Source organism: Ochotona curzoniae, unplaced genomic scaffold (genome assembly GCF_017591425.1).
Source record: "Ochotona curzoniae isolate NIBS_2020 unplaced genomic scaffold, NIBS_Ocur_1.0 contig_2723, whole genome shotgun sequence".
NCBI lineage: Eukaryota > Metazoa > Chordata > Mammalia > Lagomorpha > Ochotonidae > Ochotona > Ochotona curzoniae.
The window spans coordinates 26,502,400-26,524,121 of NW_024465573.1; the positions used below are offsets into that span (position 1 = coordinate 26,502,400).

The 21,722-nt window shown below is 41.8% G+C and overlaps 1 protein-coding gene across 1 annotated transcript in view; it reads right to left on the reverse strand.

Moving 5' to 3' along the window:
- The window catches only part of HEPHL1 (hephaestin like 1), a 77,173-nt gene that overhangs the window by 48,615 nt on the left and 6,836 nt on the right, over nt 1-21,722 (reverse strand). Inside the window, exon 2 of the mRNA XM_040977301.1 lies at nt 9,555-9,799. Within this exon, the coding sequence (XP_040833235.1) occupies nt 9,555-9,799 (245 nt within the window). The remainder of the gene's footprint in view (nt 1-9,554; nt 9,800-21,722) is intronic.

A 21,722-nucleotide genomic window follows, 5' to 3' on the forward strand; every position in this document is an offset into this window, starting at 1 on the left:
TGTTGGTGAGATGTGTCTCCTGCAGGCAGCAAATAGATGGGTTTTGTTTTTTAAATCCAGTCCACTAATTTATGACATTTCATTGATGGGTTTAAGCCACTTACATTCATGATTAATATCAATACGTAGTAATTTGGTCCTGTCATTTCAGCAATGGGTTGTTCATTGTCTGATTTATTTGTCTGTTCTTGTTTTTATGGGATGTTCTCCATGCTTGCCCTTGGTTTTGGTGGGTGCTAGTTCTTTTCTCTGTCAAGCAAACATCTTTAAGTATCATTTGTAGGGTAAGTTTGGAAGGGACATTCTTTTATCTTTTCTTTACTACGGAAGAATTTTATTTATTTTCAAAGACAAAAGAAAGCTTTGCTGAGTACATTATTCTGGGCTGACAATTTTTCCTTTTAGAATCTGAAATATGTTGCTCCAACTTTTCTGGTCTGTAGAGTTTCCTTTGAGCAGTCACTTTGAGTCTAATTGCCATTCTTCTATATGTCAATTGATTTTTTTCCTGTGCCTATTCAAGAATCTTTTCCTTCTGTTCAATTGAAGAGCACTTGATTATCATGTTGTCATGGTAAAGATCACTTTTGGTTAACCCTGTTGAGTTCTGTGCACCCCTTGTATTTTGTTTCCCAATGCTTTCTCCAGATTAAGGAAGTTTTCCTTCTTGTTATTTCATGAAATATATTTTTAAACCTGGCTTCTCTTTCTGTGCCTCCTGGCATTCCCATAACTTATATTTGGCCTTTTAATAGTGTCTGTTTATGCCCCACGTCAGGGACCTGGGATGGGTGGGAGACTGCATAGGCCTTCTCCCTTTGTTTTTCACCTGACCCCAAATACAGAGGGGAAAATGATGATATTAGTGTGGAAACAATGGTCTTACCCACTTTCCTATAGCCCTTGACCTTTTGTACCCTAATCAACTGCGTAAGATTATCAAAAAAAGAATAAATCTGGAAGATAAAAAAAATACATTTTAACAAAAGAAATAGTGTCTCCTAATTCTTGAATACTTTAGCTTGACTCAATTTCTCTTCTAGCTTTTGAATTTTCCTCCATTGTTGAAGAAAAAGCTTCCAATTCTGAGATTCTTTCCTCTGTTTTGCTCTTAATGTTGAGGCTTTCCACTGAGTATTTAATTGGCTCCAGTGTGTCCTTCATTTCTAATATATCAGCTTTCATTTGATTCATTCCTGCTATTTCCTGTGTGACACATTCCTTAAAATTTTCGGACTCTTGTATGTGCTTCTCTTTGTTGTTAAAAAGCTTTACAACAAGTTTTTTTTTTTTTTTTAATTTTATCCCCTCTTTCCATGATGTCTTCCTCAGTTGGCTCTGAGGTTGAGAAAAGCCTTTACGTCTTTGCAGGGGAGGCATCAGTAATATCCATTGTGCCTCAGTCTCTTCTTTTCCTCTTGGTCACTGCTATTTTAATTAGTGGATTCCTTTCCTCAGGACTGATTTCTAAACTGTGTTGCCCACTGGTATACAGGTCAATTGTACTGATTATGTTATGTACCCAGTTCTTCATTTATAGTCGCTTGTGCCACTTCCTCCAGTGAGTTTCAGTCCCAGGTGCTTGTGCCAGGCTCTACCATGGTCTCCACAGCCCTAGATTCTACTTGCCACTTTCCTCCCCCTGTGATCCTGTGCTGTGGCTGAACTATTGTCTGCATAAGCTTTTCCCCACTCCCAGTTTGAACAGTGCCCAGATTAGGGAGACCAGCTATCCTAAAACACTGGGTTGTCAGTGGTGCTGGTCTTGTTGGAACCTATAATCCTCTAGGTCTGAAGGACACCCAGATCTATTTTGGGTGGAACCCATAGGGTGCTAAGTCAGTACTATTTTCCCTATGAAACCAGTGCTATATGATGTGCTACAAGTAAGTTCTGTCCTAGCTTAGTGCATGTGCAACTCAAAGCGTTTTCCTTAGTACACAAAATGGTACCCAGTGTGGCACTGAAGGAGGTCTGGGCCTGCTGGCCATGGAGGCTATCCAGACCTGTTTTGAGTGTAAGACTCAAATTAGGTTCAAATTAAATGATTCAAATGGGAGCAACATTAAGTCACATTAATGACAGAAATATATTTTAAGATAAATATTAATAAAGTGATATAGTACAGAATGTTCTATAGAACATAAAAATAGAACAAATGTGAGTGTAGTAATACATAACAAAAAAGTCTCAAAATATATGAAGCAAATACTGACATAACTGGAAGCAAATGTGGAAAACTCAACCATAATTTTGGAGCTTTCAGTACTCTGTTCTCAAGACAGAAAATCAACAAGGTACTTAAAACCTGACTTAATCCTGCCACTCAAATATGCTTAACTGACACCCACAGAACATTTTATCCAATGACAACTGTGTACCATCTTTATAAGAGCATATGGAACATTCTTGAAGGCAGAGCATATGCAAAACACAAAAAGATCTCAAAAACCTTAAAAGTATTCATTTCTTATGAAGTATATTCTCCAGTAGCAGTGAAATCGATTTAAAATCATCAACATGAATACATTTTTCTGCAAATATTTAGAAATCAAACAATGTAATTTTAACTAGTTCTTGGTTCAAAGAAAAAATACAAAGGAAATTGTAAAATGTTTTTGAACTGAGTTAGAGTACAGATAAACATATCAAAATTTATGGGATTTGCATATAATTGTTTTAAGTAAGAGTCTTTAACAATCTAATTTTAAATCATAAGATATTTTAGAAAGAGAAAAGGAAACAACTGAAAGGAGAAAAAGAAATGATAAATAGTGAAGCAAAAAGGCAATGAAAGGCAAAAAAAATCAGCACAAAATAGGTGAAAAAAAACCAGCTCATTCTTTGAAAAGATCAACAAAACTGAAAAAATGTTACCTAACCTGATCAAGAAAGAGTAATCGTAAAATTTATCAGAACACCAATGAGAAAAGAAATCACTCACCACACAAATACCCAAGAACCCACAGGGCATCTTAAAGCAGCTTTGCCAAAACATGGAGAAACTTAGATGAAAATGACTTTTTTTGAGAGACACAAATTACAAAAATTGTGTCAAGAAGAAATTTTTAAAATAGACTCTTGTAACTCATTTTAAAAATGAAAACCTAATTAAAAATCTTTCCTGAAAGAAAAATTCCAGGCATAGATGATTTCACTTGTAAGCTTGTAAGTCTATAAATTATAGAAATAAATAATGACAACTTTTAAAATCTTCTTTCAGATAACAGAGAAGGCAGGGGCCAGCATGGTACGATAGCAGGTTAATCCTCTGACTGCAGCACCAGCATCCCATGTGGGCACCAGTTCACACCATGGATGTTACTTCCATTCCAGTGCTCTGTAAATGCCCTGAGGAAGTAGCAGAGCTGACCCAAGGCCTTGGGCTCCTGCACCCAAATAGTGAAAGAAGCTTCTGGTTCCCAGCTTCAGACTAACTCAACTAAGGCCATTATGGCAACTTGTGGGAAAGAACCAGAAGATGGAAAATCTCTCTCTCTCTCTTTGTCTTTCTCTCTCTCTCTCAATTTAACTTTCAAGTAAATTAATAAATAAATAAATTTTGGAAAAAAAAGAAAATGGAGAAGAGAAAAACTTTCTAATTCAATCTGTGAGACAAGTGTTACCTTGATTTCAAAATCTGATGACGATATCACAAAAAATTATAGACCCCTATTCCTCAAAACACTAGACACAAAATGTAGACACAAATGTATCAAAGCAAATCTGGTAGCATGTAAAAGGGATTGTATATCATAACCACATGGGACTTGTTATTTGATTTCAGGATTGCAACCCAATCAATTTAAAACTACATGTAAATAAAATCAAGGACAAAAAGCACTTGATCATCTCAATAGATGTAGAAAAGCATTTATCAAAATCTAGCACTTCAGATCAAAAGCTCTCAAAAATTGGAGAAAATAAACAACTTTCTCAACCTAATAGATTTTTTTCCTCATTCTGCCTGTCCCTCTGTCTCCTCACTCACCAATAAATAATAACATAAATAAAATTTAAATTCCATATTCATTTTATGAGTTTAAAGACTTAATAGTGTTGTCAGGACTAGGGGCCAGTCATATCATTTTTGGTAGCAGAATTAGTTGGCACATGTGAGATCCATTGCGGTAAGCAGGCCAAGTTGGAGAACTTAAGGAAATATCTGCTAGGCTTCAGCTGTCTCTGGTGAGTACAAGAGTCATGGCTTGAGCAGGACTGCTAAGGGAACTTTAGGGACTCCCTTGCTGGGCCACTGCTTTCACTGCTGAGTGTGAGCGCTGGGAATGAGGCAGGCCAGACTGGGTGAGGCTGCTGTACTTGCTGACACACACAAGAGCCAAAATGGGTACAGGCCAGCCAGGCAACGCTGTAGGAACAGCTGGTGGGTACCAGTACTGGACATTAGTCATGTCAGACTGGACCACAGTGCTCCCTGGCAGGTGAATGATCCAGCACCATAGCATGCCTGGCAGGGGAAGTGTGGGCTCTCCCCTGCCAGGATACACCCATTGCTGGTGTACATGAGAGCCAGAGCTGGGTGCAAGCCAGGCAAGACAAGGCAACAGTATCTGTTGATGTATGTGAGGGATAAGTCTGAGGGCAGCTCCGGTTGAGCTAAGTCACAGCACCTATGGATATACTCAAGAGCTGGATGGGATACAGACTGGGCTGAGCTAGATTTAAGCACATTCTGACACATGCAAAAACCAGAGCTGGGAATAGCCCTTGTGGAGTTATCGGGGTTCTCTCCAACTGGGCCATGGAGCCAATTGGTATGTGTGAGGACCAGGTCTGTGGTAGGCAGGCTGGTTGGGCAGATGCAGCCACCAATACATGTTTTTTGTGCATTTGCTTGTGCAGGTGACAGAACAAACATGACTCTGCCCTGGCAGGTACACACAAGAGTAAAGTCTGAAATTGTCCCAGGAGAGATCTCTTCGGGGACTCACCAACTAGACCACTGGACTCAGACTCTGGCCACAGGGAAAAATCATAGGATATGTGGTCCAACCTTGGAGTGCAGGTATTGAGACTGGGCATCCTCAGTTGCTGATACCTGTGCAGTGGACAGCATGTCCAGATACACTTGGGTGACATGATGGTCAGCCCATCTAGACCAGCAAGAGACACAGAGTACTTCATTAGAGGATGGAAAGTAGAACAAGTTGGACAATTCTCTTGCCCAAGCTTTGCAGGATGTTCCTATGTCTGTGTATGCACTAAGGTAGACTTGGTCAGCTAATGGGTCTTGGAAAGATTTTTACATCCCTAGTCAGATGAAGTTGACAATGTCTCAGAACTACCAAAACTACTCAGGTAATTCTTCTCCACATCGGTGTTTCTAGTGGGTTATCAAGTGACCATCCAACGACCCCAGGTTCTGATGTAGTTTGACAGCAAGTAGCAGCCCCCTTGCATCTTCCCCTATGGACAAAGGAGGAAAAAAACCCTAAAATATTTGTGTCACCTACCTTCCTCCATCCCCAACCCTCACCACCTTAATCAGAGGCTTACATGGGCATGCATCACTCTCAATTATGTAAACAATATTTTAAAAGAAAATAAAAATAAAAAATAATAATATAAAAAAGACAATACTGTCAAGATATCAACTGATGTTTAAAACACACAGAGCAATTTTCTCCTAATTAATTGATAAACTCAATACCCATCAAAATCCCAGTTGACTTTTCTTTTAAAAATTTTATCTAAAATTTGCATGTAAATGCAACATAGAATAGCCAACAATTTTTAAAGATAAGTACAAAGTTACAAGATTCATATTACATAACTTCGAAACCTAACTCCACAGTGTAGTGTTGGTGCATCAATAAACATAGAATGATGAAACAGAATTGAGATTTCTATAATAAACCCCTTAGGGTTATGACATTCATTAGTGACAGGAATTATCATTCATTCACCCTTGATTCCTAACACCCTGAATCAATCTCTAGTACCTAGTGAGTGCTCAATGGCAGACTCAGGAAAGAATGCAAACTCTTTTACAAATACATATGTGTGGTGAATGTAAAAGAAGCAAGGGCCCATATTAAAGACCTGACCAAGCTCTGGCCTTTCCCAAAAGCCCTCTCAGGGCCTTCGAGAGTCCAATATGACATGGCCTGCTGAGATTTGCACACAGGAGAAGAGGACAAAAGAGCAAGAAGTGGGGAGAGTCCTGGACTGGGGGAGAGAAGTGTGACAATTTGTGCGTGTTACAATTCAGCTCTTGACCACAATAATTTGGTGTAAGAACTTTTCCCCTCTGGGTCTTGACTTTTAACTGTAAAATGATGGTTTATGGAGACATCAAAAGTGCTGAGAGCACTTAACACAGACCAGACCCTGGACCAGGGCCAGTGACTTGCAAAGTCTTGGACAATCTCTGCTCATCAGACACATACATTCTAAAGCACGAATAGACGCAAGGGGGTATACTTACTGTATAAGTTTCATTAAATGCTATTGAATAAACCAATGGATTCCCCCAGATGGCAGGGAGCACGTATAGAGGAGGTTTCCTGGGTAAGCAATATTTAAAGGGTTCTAAATGGATGATTTCAGGTTCCCTGAGAACCCCTTTACCCTGAATTCAAAATTTTGAGCGCACACGTATTTTTCATGGAGGAGGCCTACTGGCTTTCACAGGTGCTCAGAGGATTTGTGGTACACCAACATCCAAATCAGCTTAATTTGCCATGGTCAAGGATGTGAATAATCCTAAGAATCTATCAAAATGTTAGGCAACATGTGGTATATATGTAAAACGGGATCTTTTCAGCTGTAGTAAAGAATGGCAGATGTTGCAGTAGGGATGAACCTTGGGACCACTGTGCTGGGTAACATACATCAGACACAAGGCAACCGATGATGTATGACCACAGCCATATGGAGTACCTACAATGCGCAAGTTCAGGGACACAGGGAAAGTAGAATAAAGGTTAGCAAAGGCTAAGGGGAAGGTGGCACTGCTATCTAATGGATACAGGATTTCTGGAGATGAATAATTCTGCTGATAATTACAGGCCATGTTGAATGCACTTAACGCACTAGGTTGTACACTGGGTTATTGTCCAAATGGTAACTTTGATGTTATATTTATCCTGACATGAATTTTTAAAAAGGACCCATGTTCCTGCGAAGTTTTGTAAAACTTTGTTTTCTGTCTTTGTTAAACCAACAGTTACAGGGTCAGTGTTGTGGCTTAGTGAATTAAAGCAATGCCAGCAGCACCAGCACCCCATTTGGGCATGGTTTGAGTACCAGCTGCTCCACTTCCAATCCAGTTCCATGCTAACATGCCTAGGAAAGCAGCAAAAGATGACCCAAATCTTTGAGCCACTGCCACTCATGTGAAAAAACCAGAAGCTCCTGGCTTCTGATGTTGGAAGAATTCAGCTCTAGCCATTGTGACCAACTGGGGAGTGAACCAGCAGGTGGAAGAGCACTGTTGCTCTGTCTTTCCCTTTCTTTTTGTAAGCTTGTCCTTAAAATAAGTAAACCTTATAAAGAAAACAGAAGTTTCAAATGTTATATTACTGGAATTTTAAATTTTAATGTAATCATAAATTATTAAACTTATTATTTATAGCTATCATCCATACTCACTCTAAAGTAAGGTTTTTTTCACTTTTTACTTGCAAAAACCTCTTATTCATTTGGTGAAGGATTAAGCCTTTTTTATAGTAAAATAAATTTAAACTATGTAATCTCAAAAACAAACAAAAATAGAGGAAGAAACAGAAAGGAGAGGAAAATGTGAATATCTTTGTATTTTTATAATTATTTCTTTGAGTTATATTCAATCTGTTCAAAATTAATTAAAATTTAAAATAAGTAGACAAAAGGAAATAAAAATTTTAAAAAGAACCAACAGCCTGAATGGTCATTCTGAAAACCCTCAGCTCTTTTACAGTACACTTTCCAGAAACATAAGCAGTGATGATGAATACAAAAATTAAATAATTTTAGACAGCCCTATTATATCCTTATTTAAAAGGACAGGCTCAGTCATTGTGCTGCATCTTCACTTTCTATCTGCAGTAGGAGCAAGACTTTTACAAAACCATAATAAGGGAAACTGCATCAATTGTGATCCCTTTTGTTTATAAAATTTCTCCTTGAAGTTTCCCTGGCACAATTTTATGTGTGTATTCTCAGCAACTAAGAATTACCAAATCTTAGCTGCACTTCAGTTTAGAGGGAAGATACAAGAACAAGAGAAAACTCAATTCTTTGTTCATCATCAGAGTTCTGTATTCTGACTGCTCCACACATCTGGCTAAAACTACTGTCAAGCTAGTTTGGCTGCCTTGGGACATTTGTCAAGACTCAGAAGCTCATCTTTGATGCTAATAAGGTGCATTGCATCAAAGCTGATGGTACAGTGCTGCCACATTCCCCAGAGGCAAGGCATAGCAGGTGTAGCACCACTCAAACCCTTTTACCTGCTCAGGAGCAAGAATGCTGCCCTGTTGATGACAATGTGTACCTCACTCACTGGTTCTTTTTTTAAGGCGGAATGAAAGAGATTGAGAGGGAGGAATAGTGAGCACTGCTGGGCTATTAGCAACATCTTGTTGTTAATTTAGATATTGGTCATGAGTTATTAGATGACCCCAAAAACCTCATCTGTCTGTACAGGAGTGTACATTTCTTGCTGCATATACAGTATTTCAATAGGGCTACTTCGAAACACCAAATACAGCAGCCTGGAGCAGGGAGGTGAAAATCCCCTTGTACTTTGTTAGCACATACAAGAAGTTTCTTTGGAGATCTTCCTAGTCTGAATGCTGGACTCAGAACCATAACAAAGAAAAGAGCGAAGACAGACCGGGTCAACCAACCATCTAAGCTATGATGGACTATGTCGATCAGTGGATTTTTCAAAGACCTCATAGTGCTTGGAGCGGCAAGATTGACAGCGATTCATAACTGTTGCAATATCAAAACCACTTGAGCAAGGACCTCAGAGCATGCCCTACACCCGGGACTTGGGGAGGGTGGGAAATTGGGTGGGCCTTCTCCCTTAAAACCCCCCTTTTGAACATGAAGGTAACAATATGGAGAGCATATTGGTATTATCCACTTTCCTGTGGCCCTTGAACCTTCTTACCCTAATTAACTATGTAAAGAATGTCAAAATAAAATTTATTAAAAAAAAAAAAAAAAAAAAAAAAGAAAATCCCCTTGTACTGCATTAACCCTACCCAAGGCAAGCCCAGGCTGGTTGGAGACAGGTGCATACTGCTCTCCACTCAATGGGATACTAGGGCAGCACGACAGAGTTGCCAGTGCATAAGTTAGTGGGTGTGTGGTGGGAGAGGTTCCAAGGGAACAGCACTCAGCCCAGTGTCAACATAGGGGGAACAAGAGGGGAGGAAGGAAATAAGGGAACAAAAAAGGAAGAGGAGAAAGAAGAGAGACACGAGATAAGATGAAAACACAACGTGTGTAATCAAGTGGTCTTACAGTCCCTGATTATGTAACTGGCAGTAACTTTACTCATAAAACGGAGAACATGCCAATAGCATAGGATTGATATTTACCTTCTGAATCTTTGTTGTAGAAAACGCCATGTGGATGCAATGAGTAAGGTCGGGAAGCAAAGTTCTGTAAATGAATGACAATCACATCACCTACTTCAGCCCTCAGGATGGGGCCCAGGAATCCAAGCCACGGGGGTTTGGGAATCTCTGTGGAGTAGGTTCCATCTGTGAAGTGTCTGTAGACAGCCTTTTTGTAAATGCCGCCTATCCTGTTGGGCCCTCTTTCGAGAAATAAGGTTGCAAGTCTAAAAGCAAAAAGGAAAATATTTTATAATTGAAATTAAAGGATAAATCCTAACAGCTAGCCAAAAGTTCATAAAGTACTTTGCGTATATAAATTCTCAGATGGTGTTCATCATAACCTGTAACCTCTGTAGGGCTGACAAAGCTACCTTCAATTTACCACCTTGGAAATAAAGATCAGCAAGTGCCAAACCAAAAGACACAGGTGAGTTCACAGCCAAACTAAAACAAAACCAAAGAACTCTAAAGTCATGCTGCCTATTTGCCCCTTTTCATTCAATGCACCCCATTCACTTTTTCATTGAACACTTACTGGGTGTCTACCATATTTCTACCCCTCTGCCACATGCTATGGAGGGATACAGAAGAATTATCATCTAATAATGGAAGAACTAAGTGTCTGACCAGAGAGTATATGAGTAAATGTTAACTGAGCAACTTACATAAAAATTGCTTTAAAAGTTCACAGAAAAAAAATGGATTTGAATGGAAAGTTCATTTTGATGCAAAAAAAGTCTGTAAACAATGCAAAGTTTCTTTGCATAGCATGCATCTTCCATGAACTTTTTGAAGATCCTCTTATACAACAGATATAGGCTCAACTTTTCCATGAATATGGCAGGTAAAAGAAGGGAAATACTGCTATGACAAGACAAGGTCAGAAAAACACACCCGAGGAGGCAGGTGTGGGTAGCAAAAGGACAATAAGGGATGAGGCATGAACAATGAGGAGGAAGAACTGCACATGGCACAGGAAAGTGGAGTATAGGCTCGGCATAGGTCTGAGAGGTGTGAAATGGGAAATGCAGCGACATGCAGATTCTGAGGGACTCACAGAAGTGTTTCATAGTAGGTGGCATGGTGCTCAGTGCTTATGGACGGTTTGCAGCCATGATGTGCAAGTTTTAAAGGGGTCAGGCAAAGGGGAGAGCCAAGAGAATGGGGAGACTGAGGAGATCAGAGCAGATTATCATCTGAAGCAGATTATCATCAAGAAGCAGAAAGGAATGGATGTGGGGAAAGTGGTCAGGATTCTAAGATGTTAATTCTAAGATGTTACGTGATCTGGTGTCCTGCTGAGGTCTCAGAATAAGAGGAAGTCTCCTTCGGATCTGGGAGTTCGACACTAAAATGGCACTGGAGACGCCACTTCAGAATGACCATAACATCCCTATTGAGCTAAAGTCCCTTCCCCATTCCCAGCTTATGTTCCTAGTATAGAACTTTAGGTCTAACTCCAATCCTAGAACTACTAACTTCCAGGTGCATCTGCAGGTGCACATGCATGTGTTCCCTCTCTATCATTCAACAGGTAGTAGTTATGTCAAGCCATGTGCTTGGTAATAGCAACACAAATGAGACAAAGTCCCTATCTAGAAGGAGCTCCCATGCTGGAAGGGAAAGCTGTGAGAACACATAGCTGAAAGACAGGCCAGGACAGGCTTCCTAGAAAAAACAATGCCTGAATAGTCTCCCAAAGAACAGAGATGTCTGCTAAGCAAAGAAGATGGACCGGGCTTATGGGATAGAGTGTTTGGGGTCTGGCAAAGTAGCACTCAACACTCATTTATCTAAAAGCACACCTCACTGTTAGAGTTTACAATGGGGGCCACTGCCCCAGCACCAGTGGTGGAACATGGAACTCACCCAACCTGTAAGCATGTCAGGTCCCCTCGGTACACTGAATAAAAGGTAGGACTTGTGACCCATACTTGCCCTAGATCACAGTGGTTAGTTTAGGAATAGCCGCAGTGTGTCTGGCATGGTAGCCTAGTGACTGACATCCTCATCTTGCATGTGCTGGAATCCCATATGGGTGCCAATTCTAATCCCAGTAGCCTTGCTTCCCATCCAGCTCTCTGCTTGTGGCCTAGGAAGGCAGTGGAGGATGGCCCAAGGCTTTATGACCCTGCACCTGAGTGGGAGGCCCATATGAGGTTCCTGGCTTCAGATCAGCTCAGCTCTGGCCATTGCAGCCACATGGGGATTGAATGATCAGACACAAGATCTTCTTGTCTCTGACTCTGCCTCTGCCTTTTTCTCTCTCTCTCTTTCTCTCTCTCTCCCTCTCTGTATATTTTACTTTCCAATATAAATAAATAAATAAATAAATCGTAAGAAAAAAAATAGCCGCAGTGTGCTGAGTGATTCAGTATGGAGGAACCTGAAACTTACGATAAATGTCTCCCAATTCTGCACTAAGTGAGCATATTTTTGCTTGCTTCCTTAAGGCTACAAAGGGCAGTTTAGGCTCAAAAGCAAAAAAAAATACTTTCAAATGTCTGGACATCGATGGCTCTGGTGCAAATACCTCAGCAGTGTCTACCACGAGACTCTCCAGCAGTCTATGAAAGGTGGTTTGGTCCCTAGGCAGACTCCTCAGGATGACAGAGCTAGAGACAGGAAGCCTCCTAGATGAGAGAAGAACCACGTGGGCAGACGGAGGAGGCAGCACCTGAGTCAAACCAGGAAGAAAGCCCTAAAATAGGGAAAGTCCTCAATTACAGCAAGGAGCTCCAGATTTCACTCCAGCCTCAATCCCTCCGTCTTCTCTCCAACTCCCAGATCTTCAAGTTTCTCCCAAATAAGAAGACACCTTGTCTATTAAACTGTCCTGAAATTCTACATTTTTGATTTTCTGGGCCTCAGGGGTCTTTCTCATTCCCCAACCAGCCAATCATTTCTTCCTCCTTTCTTCCTCTCTACACGTACAATGCTGTTCATACACTATTTATACACTAGTGATGGCACTTGTCAAATTATGTTCTATTTCCTTCTTTTAAAAAAATTACTTTAGGGGACCCAGTGCCATAACCTAGTGGTTAAAGTCCTCACTGTGAATCCGCCAGAATTCCATATGGGCGCCAGTTCATGTCCTGGCAGCTGCTCCACTTCCCATCCAGCTCCCTGCTTATGGTCAGGGAAAGCAGTAGAGGACGGCCCAAAGCCTTGGGACCCTGCATCTGCATGGGAGACCCAGAAAGAAGCTGGCTTTGGATCTGCTCAACTCTGGCTGTTGCAGCCACCTGGGGAGTGAATCAGCAAACAGAAGATCTTTCTCTCTGTCTTTCCATCTCTCTCTGTATATCTGCCTTTCCAGTAAAAATAAATAAATATTTTCAGGTCCTGAGGAGAATCAAGATGGCAGAATACGGTAAGGACATGTTTAAACAGATGGAGAAACATTAGCCAGGGTGAAGCAGAAAGGGCACATTCCAGGAAGAAGGAGAATGCAGACAAAAGGCAGAAGGGCACCTGGAGACTGATGGACACAGGAAATCAGCAGGCACAACACTGTAGTGTTGCAATGACCAGATACCCCAGTAGCACTCACCAAGCAGCAATCTGAATCCACCAGTGGCTGGCTGGAGCTCCACCAGCAACCAGGTGGGAAGGGGAGTTTTCTAGAAGCTCAGGAGGTGAATCTAGACAAAGAACAGCCCATCTTGTTGGTTTGTTTGATTCAACCAGGAGTAGAGACATAGCAGCAGATCTGAAACTGGTGGTGTGGGAATAGGGTGGACTCCACAGCCCAAGTTCCGTCAAAGCCACATAGCATTCTGAGCCCATCCAGGCCTGCTGAGGTCTTGGCCACACCTTCAGGTGGGCGGCACCAGCACTGCCCTCCCATTTTCTAACTAATTAAGAGACCACCAATGGGGGACATCTTACCTGTAGGTTCCCCACCCAACAAAGAGGGGTCAGGGAATGCTTAAAATCCCAAGACCCTTCCTCAAACCTTTGGTGTCTCTCTCTCCCTCCCATTTCGAGAGGTACCCACCTCTTGGCTTTCTCTCCGGAGGTGCTTTCCCCTTCCCTCTCCCTTCCTTGCTCACCTGGTCACTTTGCAAATACACTTTTCTGTCTACAACAGATTCCTGGCTTTTTATTTCTATGCTAAGCTGAGGAAAGAACCCACTGGGCATTTCTGGTAACATATTCCATTTTGTATAGGGAGGCAAAGGCTATGAGACAGGAAGGTACAGGCACTAGGCTAGGAGCAAACTCATTTCTGGCTCAGTATTTCACCAACGTGGCATCCTACAGGTTCCACCCAAAATCGGTCCAGGTATCCCCTTGACCTAATGGTCAGCAGATCAGGAACTCCACTGGTGACACATCAAGCATCACTTTGTACAGGGGGGCAAAGACTTTGGAAACAGCAGGGACAATAGTGAGTTGCACATATGCTAAACTAGGAGCAAACTCACTTCCAGCTCAGCTCATTGCACTGGTCCCACATCAAAAATAATACCAACTTTGGCACCTCACAGCTCAAAAAAGTTCCATGTGGACCTCAAATCTAAAGGCAAGCGGGCTCCAGCAAGATCAGGATCACCAAAAACATAGCTATTTAGGACACCTGGTATCTTCCTAATCCTGAGACCTGCTCAAACTAGGAGTGGGAGAAAGACTGTACAGACAATGCTGTTGTCTCAGCATGGGATCACAGGAGGTGGAGACTGGTGAGCCAGGAGCTGGAGCTATGAAGACCATGGTGGAAATCTAACATGAGAGCCCACATCTGAAACTCGCTGGAGGGAGTGCCACAGTGACTGCAAACAAAGAACCAGGTACCACACACAATCAGTAAAATTCAATTGTAGATCTGTGGGAGACACAACCTAGAAGCCTGCTCCAAGTAGAAGAATCTGATAACCAGAAGTACAATAACCAAGATCAAAATAAGAGACAGAGGCGCAATCAATATTACTGAAGATTCCCCTGCAAAGGAGCAAAAGCCTTTGCCAACCTCAGAGTTAACTGCGAATACACTGAGCAAATGGGGGAATACAGAATTCAGAAAACTCATTAGAGAGCTTCTTACCAACAATGAGAAGCACACACAGGAGTTCAAGGAATTTAAGCAGTATGTCAACAGGAGATAGAAATACTGAAACAAAATCAAGCAGAATTATTGGAAGCGAAGGAGGCAATAGAACAAATTTAAAATTTGAATGGAAAGTTTCAGTAATAGAAGGAAGAAAGCAGAAGAAACTCAGGGGCCCAGCCTGGTAGCCTAGCAGCTAAAGTCCTAGCCTTGAATGTGCCATGATCCCATACGGGTGCTGGTTCTAATCCCATCAGCCCTGCTTCCCATCCAGCTCCCTGCTTGTGGGCTGGGAAAGCATTCAAGGGCAGCCCAAAGCCTTGGGATCCTGCACCTGTGTGGGAGACTCAGAAGAGCTCCCGGCTCCTGGCTTCGGATTGGCACAGCTCTGGCCATTGTGGTCACTTAGAAAATGAATCATTGGATGGAAGATCTTCCTCTCTGTCTGTATTCCTCTCTCTCTCTCTCTCTCTCTCTCTCTCTCTCTCTCTCTCTCTCTTTCTCTCTCTCTCTCTCTATATATATATATATAATTTTATTGTAAAGTCATATACATATATATAACTTTGCAATATAATATATATATATGACTTTGCAATAAAAATTAAAAATAAGTCTTAAAAAAAGAATCTCAGAACTGAAAGTTATTTCTATTCACAATGGGAAAACTATCAAAAAGCTAAAAGCAGAGTTGGGTCAAGCTAAAAACAGTATTCAAGACACACTACTAAAGACACACTATTAAGACACACTATTAAAAGGCCAAATATAAGAGTAATAGGAGTTCCAGAGGCACAGAAAGAGAAGCCTGGTTTAAAAATGTATTTCATGAAATAATAATGAAGGAAAACTTCACTAATCTGGAGAAAGCATTAGGAAACAAAATACAAGAGTTACACAGAACTCCCAAAAGGGTTAACCAAAAGTAATCTTGACCATGACACATGATAATCAAGCACGCTTCAATCAAATATAAGGAAAAGATCCTTAAATTTCCACACACAAAAAAATTGACTATAAAGAAATTAGATTCACAGTAACCACTCACAGGAAACTCTACGGACCAGAAGAGACTGAAGCAATGTATTTCAGATTCTAAAAGGAAAAAATTGTCAGCCCAGAATAACATATCCAGCAAAACTTTCCTTTGCCTTTGAAAATGAAATAAAGTTCTTCCACAGTAAAGAAAAGCTCAAAGAATTCACCTCCTTCAGACCTGTCCTATAAATTATACTTAAAGATGTTCTCTTGGCAGAGAAAAGAACTAGCACCCACCAAAACCAAAGGCAAGAATGGAGAACATCGCATTAAAACAACAAAAGAAGAGTAAATCAGAGAATGAACAATCCATTGCTAAAATGACAGAACCAAATTGCCACCTATTCATATTATCCATGAATGTAAATGGCTTAAACCCAACAATGAAATGTCATAGATTAGCGGACTGGATTTAAGAAATAAAACCCATCTATTTGCTGCCTACAGGAGACACATCTCACCAACAAAGATCAGTGGAAACTATATCTCATGGATTTTGATGTTTTTGCTTTCATTTCTTCAAAACAGTTTTTTGTCTAATACTAAATTCTTTGTTGATACAGTAGCTTCATTTTCTTCAAGAAGGTTCTTGATTTTCTACTTCTTAAGTGACACATCAGTCATTTAGTAGCATTTTATTTAACTTCATTGCATTGTAAATTTCTGTTCTTCCTGTTGTTGATTTTTGTTTTGTGGCTTTTCATTTAAAGGGATGTATAGTAACTGTGTAATGGAGATTATCATATCCAGATTGAGGATATAATGCACTAGGCATCCCTACTTCCAGATCAAAGATGGACTCTCGATGAAACTATTAAATATATGTTGACAATAGGATGTTGGACTCTTTGTCATTGTCCATACCCACAATGATGTAGTTATGACTGTTTATAAAGAACTATACTATTGTAATAAAATAAGGAACCCAGTGCAGGAGAAGGGATTTGCAGAGAGGGAAAGGGAAATCCCAGGGCCTATGGAACCATATCACAAAATGGTAATAATAATAAAGAAATATGCAATTTGAAAGTAAATAAGTCTTTTGAAAATTAATTTTATTATAAAGGCAAAATTAGAGGAGAGAGAGAGAGAAAGACTGAAAGAAAGAAAAAAGAAAGAAAGAAATGATTTTGGTTCATTCCTTAAATGGCTGCAATGGCCAGAACTGAGCAGATCTGAAGCTGGGAGCCAGGAGCCTACTCCGGTTTCCCACATGGGTACAGGGTCTATTTTCCAAGGCACATTAGCAGGGAGCTGGATCAGAAATGAAGCAGCCAGGGATCGAACCAGCACCAAAATGGGATTTGGATGTCACAGGGGGAAGCTTAACTTGTCTTATTACAGCACTGACTCCCCTATAAACATAAATGAAATTCTATACAACACATGTCCATCTCTGGTTTGTGGGGTTACTGAAGACCAAAACTCTTCAAACCTCTCTTTTATTCTAAAGCATATCATAATTTCCTCTTATGCAACTCCTAATTTCCTATTCCAAATTGCCTAAAAGTTCCAAGTTGCTAAATGGCTTTGGGATCTCTCAAAACAAATGAATTTGAATTTGTGAGTTAAAATGAAGATAGGTTTTGCAAACTATATATATTGACTAAGAAGTGCATACTGCCATTCTTGACTTTGATTGTCATCTAAGTCTAAGATGGCAAATAGATTTTATCTTGTCTATCAAATCTGACTGATCCGTAGTGACTGTCAAGATTGAGTTCAGACAGGAAGAATGCTTTGACCCACACACAGTGTCTGCTAGATATGGGAGTGGGGTTAGACATGTTTGGCAAGCACTTGCTCTCCTTGCTCTACATAGATGGCATGCAACTCCAGGATCTTTGGGTGTGGCCCTCTCCACAGCTGGATGATGTAAGATCTTACTACTGTCAGACTACACAGAGTTGTTTTCCCATGGTGGTAATGATGAGGGAAGAATCCACCCATGTTCATTCATATTTAAGGCATTCATCTGATTATGCCTGGGTCCAGGGTAAAATCTGTGGTTATCATATCCTGCTGGACTCTTTTAGAAATCTAACAATGTGATTTTGTGAGCTTCTTTTTTCTGGCCTTACTTTAGGGAAATTTTTCTTCCTCCCAGGAACCTACCGACAAGTATGGTTTACAGCCATTTTGCCTTCTTCAAATTGCTAAACTGGAACTCACTACACAGCAAAATTTAAAAGGAAAGGAATTTAAAGACAGCATATTAAGTTCTTAAAGTCCTGCTGAAAAGTTCTCCAACTGGCCAAGGGATGTAACTTAAATACCTAACGTGATCAGGAGCCCAGTTGAACTCATTAGTAATAGAACTGCTTTTAATGAAGGTGACCTTGACTCAAGGCCGGAGCACCTTTTGGGCTCCCTAGCTGAACCAGGTTTAAGGGTGGGGCAGCCAGGCCTCAGCTCTAAAGGACCCTGACAATGATATTGAAGGTGGAGAAAACCATAGTTCTCAAAGCACAGCTGTGGTATTGTATGTGGTTGGGAAGGAGCTGAACAGCTGCTTCAGATGGGGCTTGGACAGGGACCTGAGAATTTTGCTTATGTAACAATAGGTATTCAGTAAAATCCCCTTCAAGGAGAATTGTTCCTATTCTCCGTAGGGTGGACTCCTTCTTGCAGTCAAAGGGAAGATGTGAGCTGACACCTCCAGCTCGCCCTCTTACCTCAGCCTCTTCTCAAGTTTTTCTTTTTAAGCTATCAATTAGAGTTACAGATTGTTTCCCAAACATCAGAATGCCAACTTGTCCCTACATGTGTCAACCTGGCCCTGCACCTGCCACAGAGTCAGTAGAGGCAGTACCTGGGATAAGGAAGGAAACTATAAGTTCAGGATGCTCATGGAGGAGCCAGGGACAGACCTGACTCAAGAAGGACTGGCACCTCCAGAGTCACAAGGCCAGGCCTCCCAGAGGTAACAAAGCACTCTCCCTCCCTCAATCCTGGAGTTCAACTTCCAATCCAGACCACAGAACCAAGACTGGCATCCTATTCAAAGAGGCAGAGGATGATTTTGATAGCAGACAGCAGGAAAGACTACATTGTTTTTGAACTTGGGTGGGGTAAATATCTGCTGGTGCATTTGTACTGTCATGTGTTGTCACAGACATACAGAATAAAGTGTTATGGGAGCTAGCATGACATGACCACAATGACCCCAAGCAAGCAAGGGGAGTGCAGAGCACATATGAAATCTGATGCCATGCTCTTTAAATAGTGGGTGTGGCCCATCTAGAAAGTGGGCTGGGGAAACCAAACAAATGCAGACCTGGGGCCACAGGACTGAGGCCACAGAAGTGAGGAGAGATAAGGAATTTGTTTTCCTGCATTCTGTTTTACCTATGGCAATGGTTAACCTGTTTCACATACTCACTTTCACAGTGAAAACAAGCTCACATACTATATAGGAGAGAAGACCAGGGTGCTTGGCCATGCAGTAGCAGGCAGAGAAATTCTCTGAGGAGCTGCCAACCTCCAGAAACCAAACTGCCATCACCGAGCCTGCTGTCAGGGTCAGCCCTCCTCACTGCAAGGGCACTGGCTTCCTGGGTAGAGAGCCCAGGGCCTGCTCCCTGAGAGGGAACAGAATCCTTGTGTACCCTCTCTTGGGCTTGCCAGGACCCCTCTTTTGGCCATTGGGCTGAGGTCTCAGGCCTGTCTGTCATATGCTGGGCCCTCTGCCTTTGTACAAGATAGAAGCCTATTTACCTACATAAATGAATGGGATTTGGGCCCGGCGCGGTGGCGCAAATGGTTAAAGGTCCTCGCCTTGCACGCCCGGGATCCCATATGGGCGCCGGTTCTAATCCCGGCGGCCCCGCTTCCCTTCCAGCTCCCTGCTTGTGGCCTGGGAAAGCAGTCGAGGACGGCCCAAAGCTTTGGGAACCTGCACCCGCGTGGGAGACCTGGAAGAGGCTCCTGGCTTCGGATCGGCATAGTATCGGCCCGTTGCGCTCACTTGGGGAGTGAATCATCGGATGGAAGATCTTCCTCTCTGTCTCTCCTCTCTGTATATCTGCCTTTCCAATGAAAAAATAATAAAAATAAATCTTTAAAAAAAAATAAATGAATGGGATTTTACAAATCTGAGTACCTGACACTAGGCTTTATTATACAGGTTGCTACATTTCTCAGCCTCATGGTAGCTTGGGATAGTCACAAGGCATAGCTCGATCCAGTGAGATGCTAGCAAAAGTCACTTGCTGATGCTCTTTTGGATATAGCTAACAGAGATCCTTTTGCTCCTTTGCTCAATTTTTTACTCATGCCTAAAGTGAAGATGTGATGATTGAATTCCAGCAACTATTTTGAGATAATGAAGAAGAGGATCACACCCTAGGGAGGTTCAAGCAGAAAGCTGAACGGAACGCAGAACCCTAGTGACTGTCAACCTCTGCATCCCTTTAATATAAGAAAATATCAAAAACGATAATAAACAAATAAACATCTAGTATTTTTAAGCAACTGTTGTTTAGGCACTGTTACTTAGCAGCTTAATAAAACTCCCAGTGGAACAGGCTATTCAGAAGCAGAACATGAATCAAGAAGCTGAGGAAGCACCGAGTCACCCAAGAGCTGGCTAATGAACCCCAGAGCAGGAGGTGTCGCATAGCTTCACAGGTGGCTCCAAGCCACCCAGTGAGCTGGCACCTGGGCAAAGGCTGGATTCAGACTCCTCCAGGTGCTCTAGTTCAGCCTCATGGACAGGAAACTCAAGGTTATTCCTAGAGTATTGCAAGTCTAGAGGCTCTGGAAGGATAGACACTTGACCTTCCATGCCTCTCCACCCATTTATACAGCATACCTGAGTATACATACCTGAAAATACACTTTCTCACAAACACTGCTGCTTTAAAAAAAAATTTTTTTTGAAAGGCAGTTACAGAGAGAAAGAGACAGAGACAAAGATCTTCAGTCTGCTGGTTCACTTCTCAAATGGCCACAACTCTGAAAGCTGAGCCAATTCAAAGTCAGGAACCAGGAGCTTCTTTGTAGGGTCCCAAAACTTGGGTTATCTTCTGCTGTTTTCCCAGGCCATAAGCAGGGAGCTAGATGCAAAGTGGAGCAGATGGGACCTGAACCAGCACCCATATGGGATGCCAACAGCTCAGGAAGAAACAGCCTACTACCCCATGGTGCCAGTCCCACACAGCTCTTTTAATCTGCTAAAACATCCTGGCCCCATATCTGCTAAAGACCTTTCTCCATCACATCTAGGAGATCAGGAGTTGTCTGGCAAAGCCACCCAAACATGAGGTGAAACGGAGCCTCACAGCAAAGTATCTGCTGGCTCTCTACAGAATGTATTCCTTGGGCTGCTATTTCAGGATTAGTTATCCATGGACTTGCTTTGCACGTTCCTGGCCATATATCAGTCTTACAATCTAAACAGTCTATCATTGCCTCAAGATAGGTTCCCAAATATCCACTCATGTGCCTACTGTATTTGTGTCATTGGAGACATCTGCCAGATTTTCAGTGTCTAGACCCCACTTTAGATTTGCCAGTGGTAAGACTACAGTAACTATTATTTCCTTAATGTCACCAAATGATTCTGGCCAAATAATTCTTAGGGACTTGCACAGTCTGATTCTTCTTTCTTCCAGCAGAAGGGAAGAACAAAGGTCCTGCTTTTGCAGTGGAATTATAAAGCTCTGGCAAACAATGCATGCAAGAGACGGTGTCAGCCCAGTGCAGTAGCATAGTGGCTAAAGTCCTCACCTTGCACGCACCGGGATTCCATATGGGTGCCAGTTCTAATCACAGCGGCCCCACTTCCCATCCAGCTCCCTGCTTGTGGCATGGGAAATCAGTTGAGGATGGCCCAAAGCCTTGGGACCCTGCACCTGCTTGGGAGACCCGGAAGAGCTCCTGTCTCCTGGCTTTGGATTGGCACAGTTCCAGCCGTTGCGGCCACTTGGGGAGTGAATCATCCCATGGAAGATCTTCCTCTCTGTCTCTCCTCCTCTCTGTATATCCACCTTTCCAATAAAAATAGATAAATCTTTAAGAGAGAGAGAGAGAGAGAGAGAGAGAGAGATTGTGTC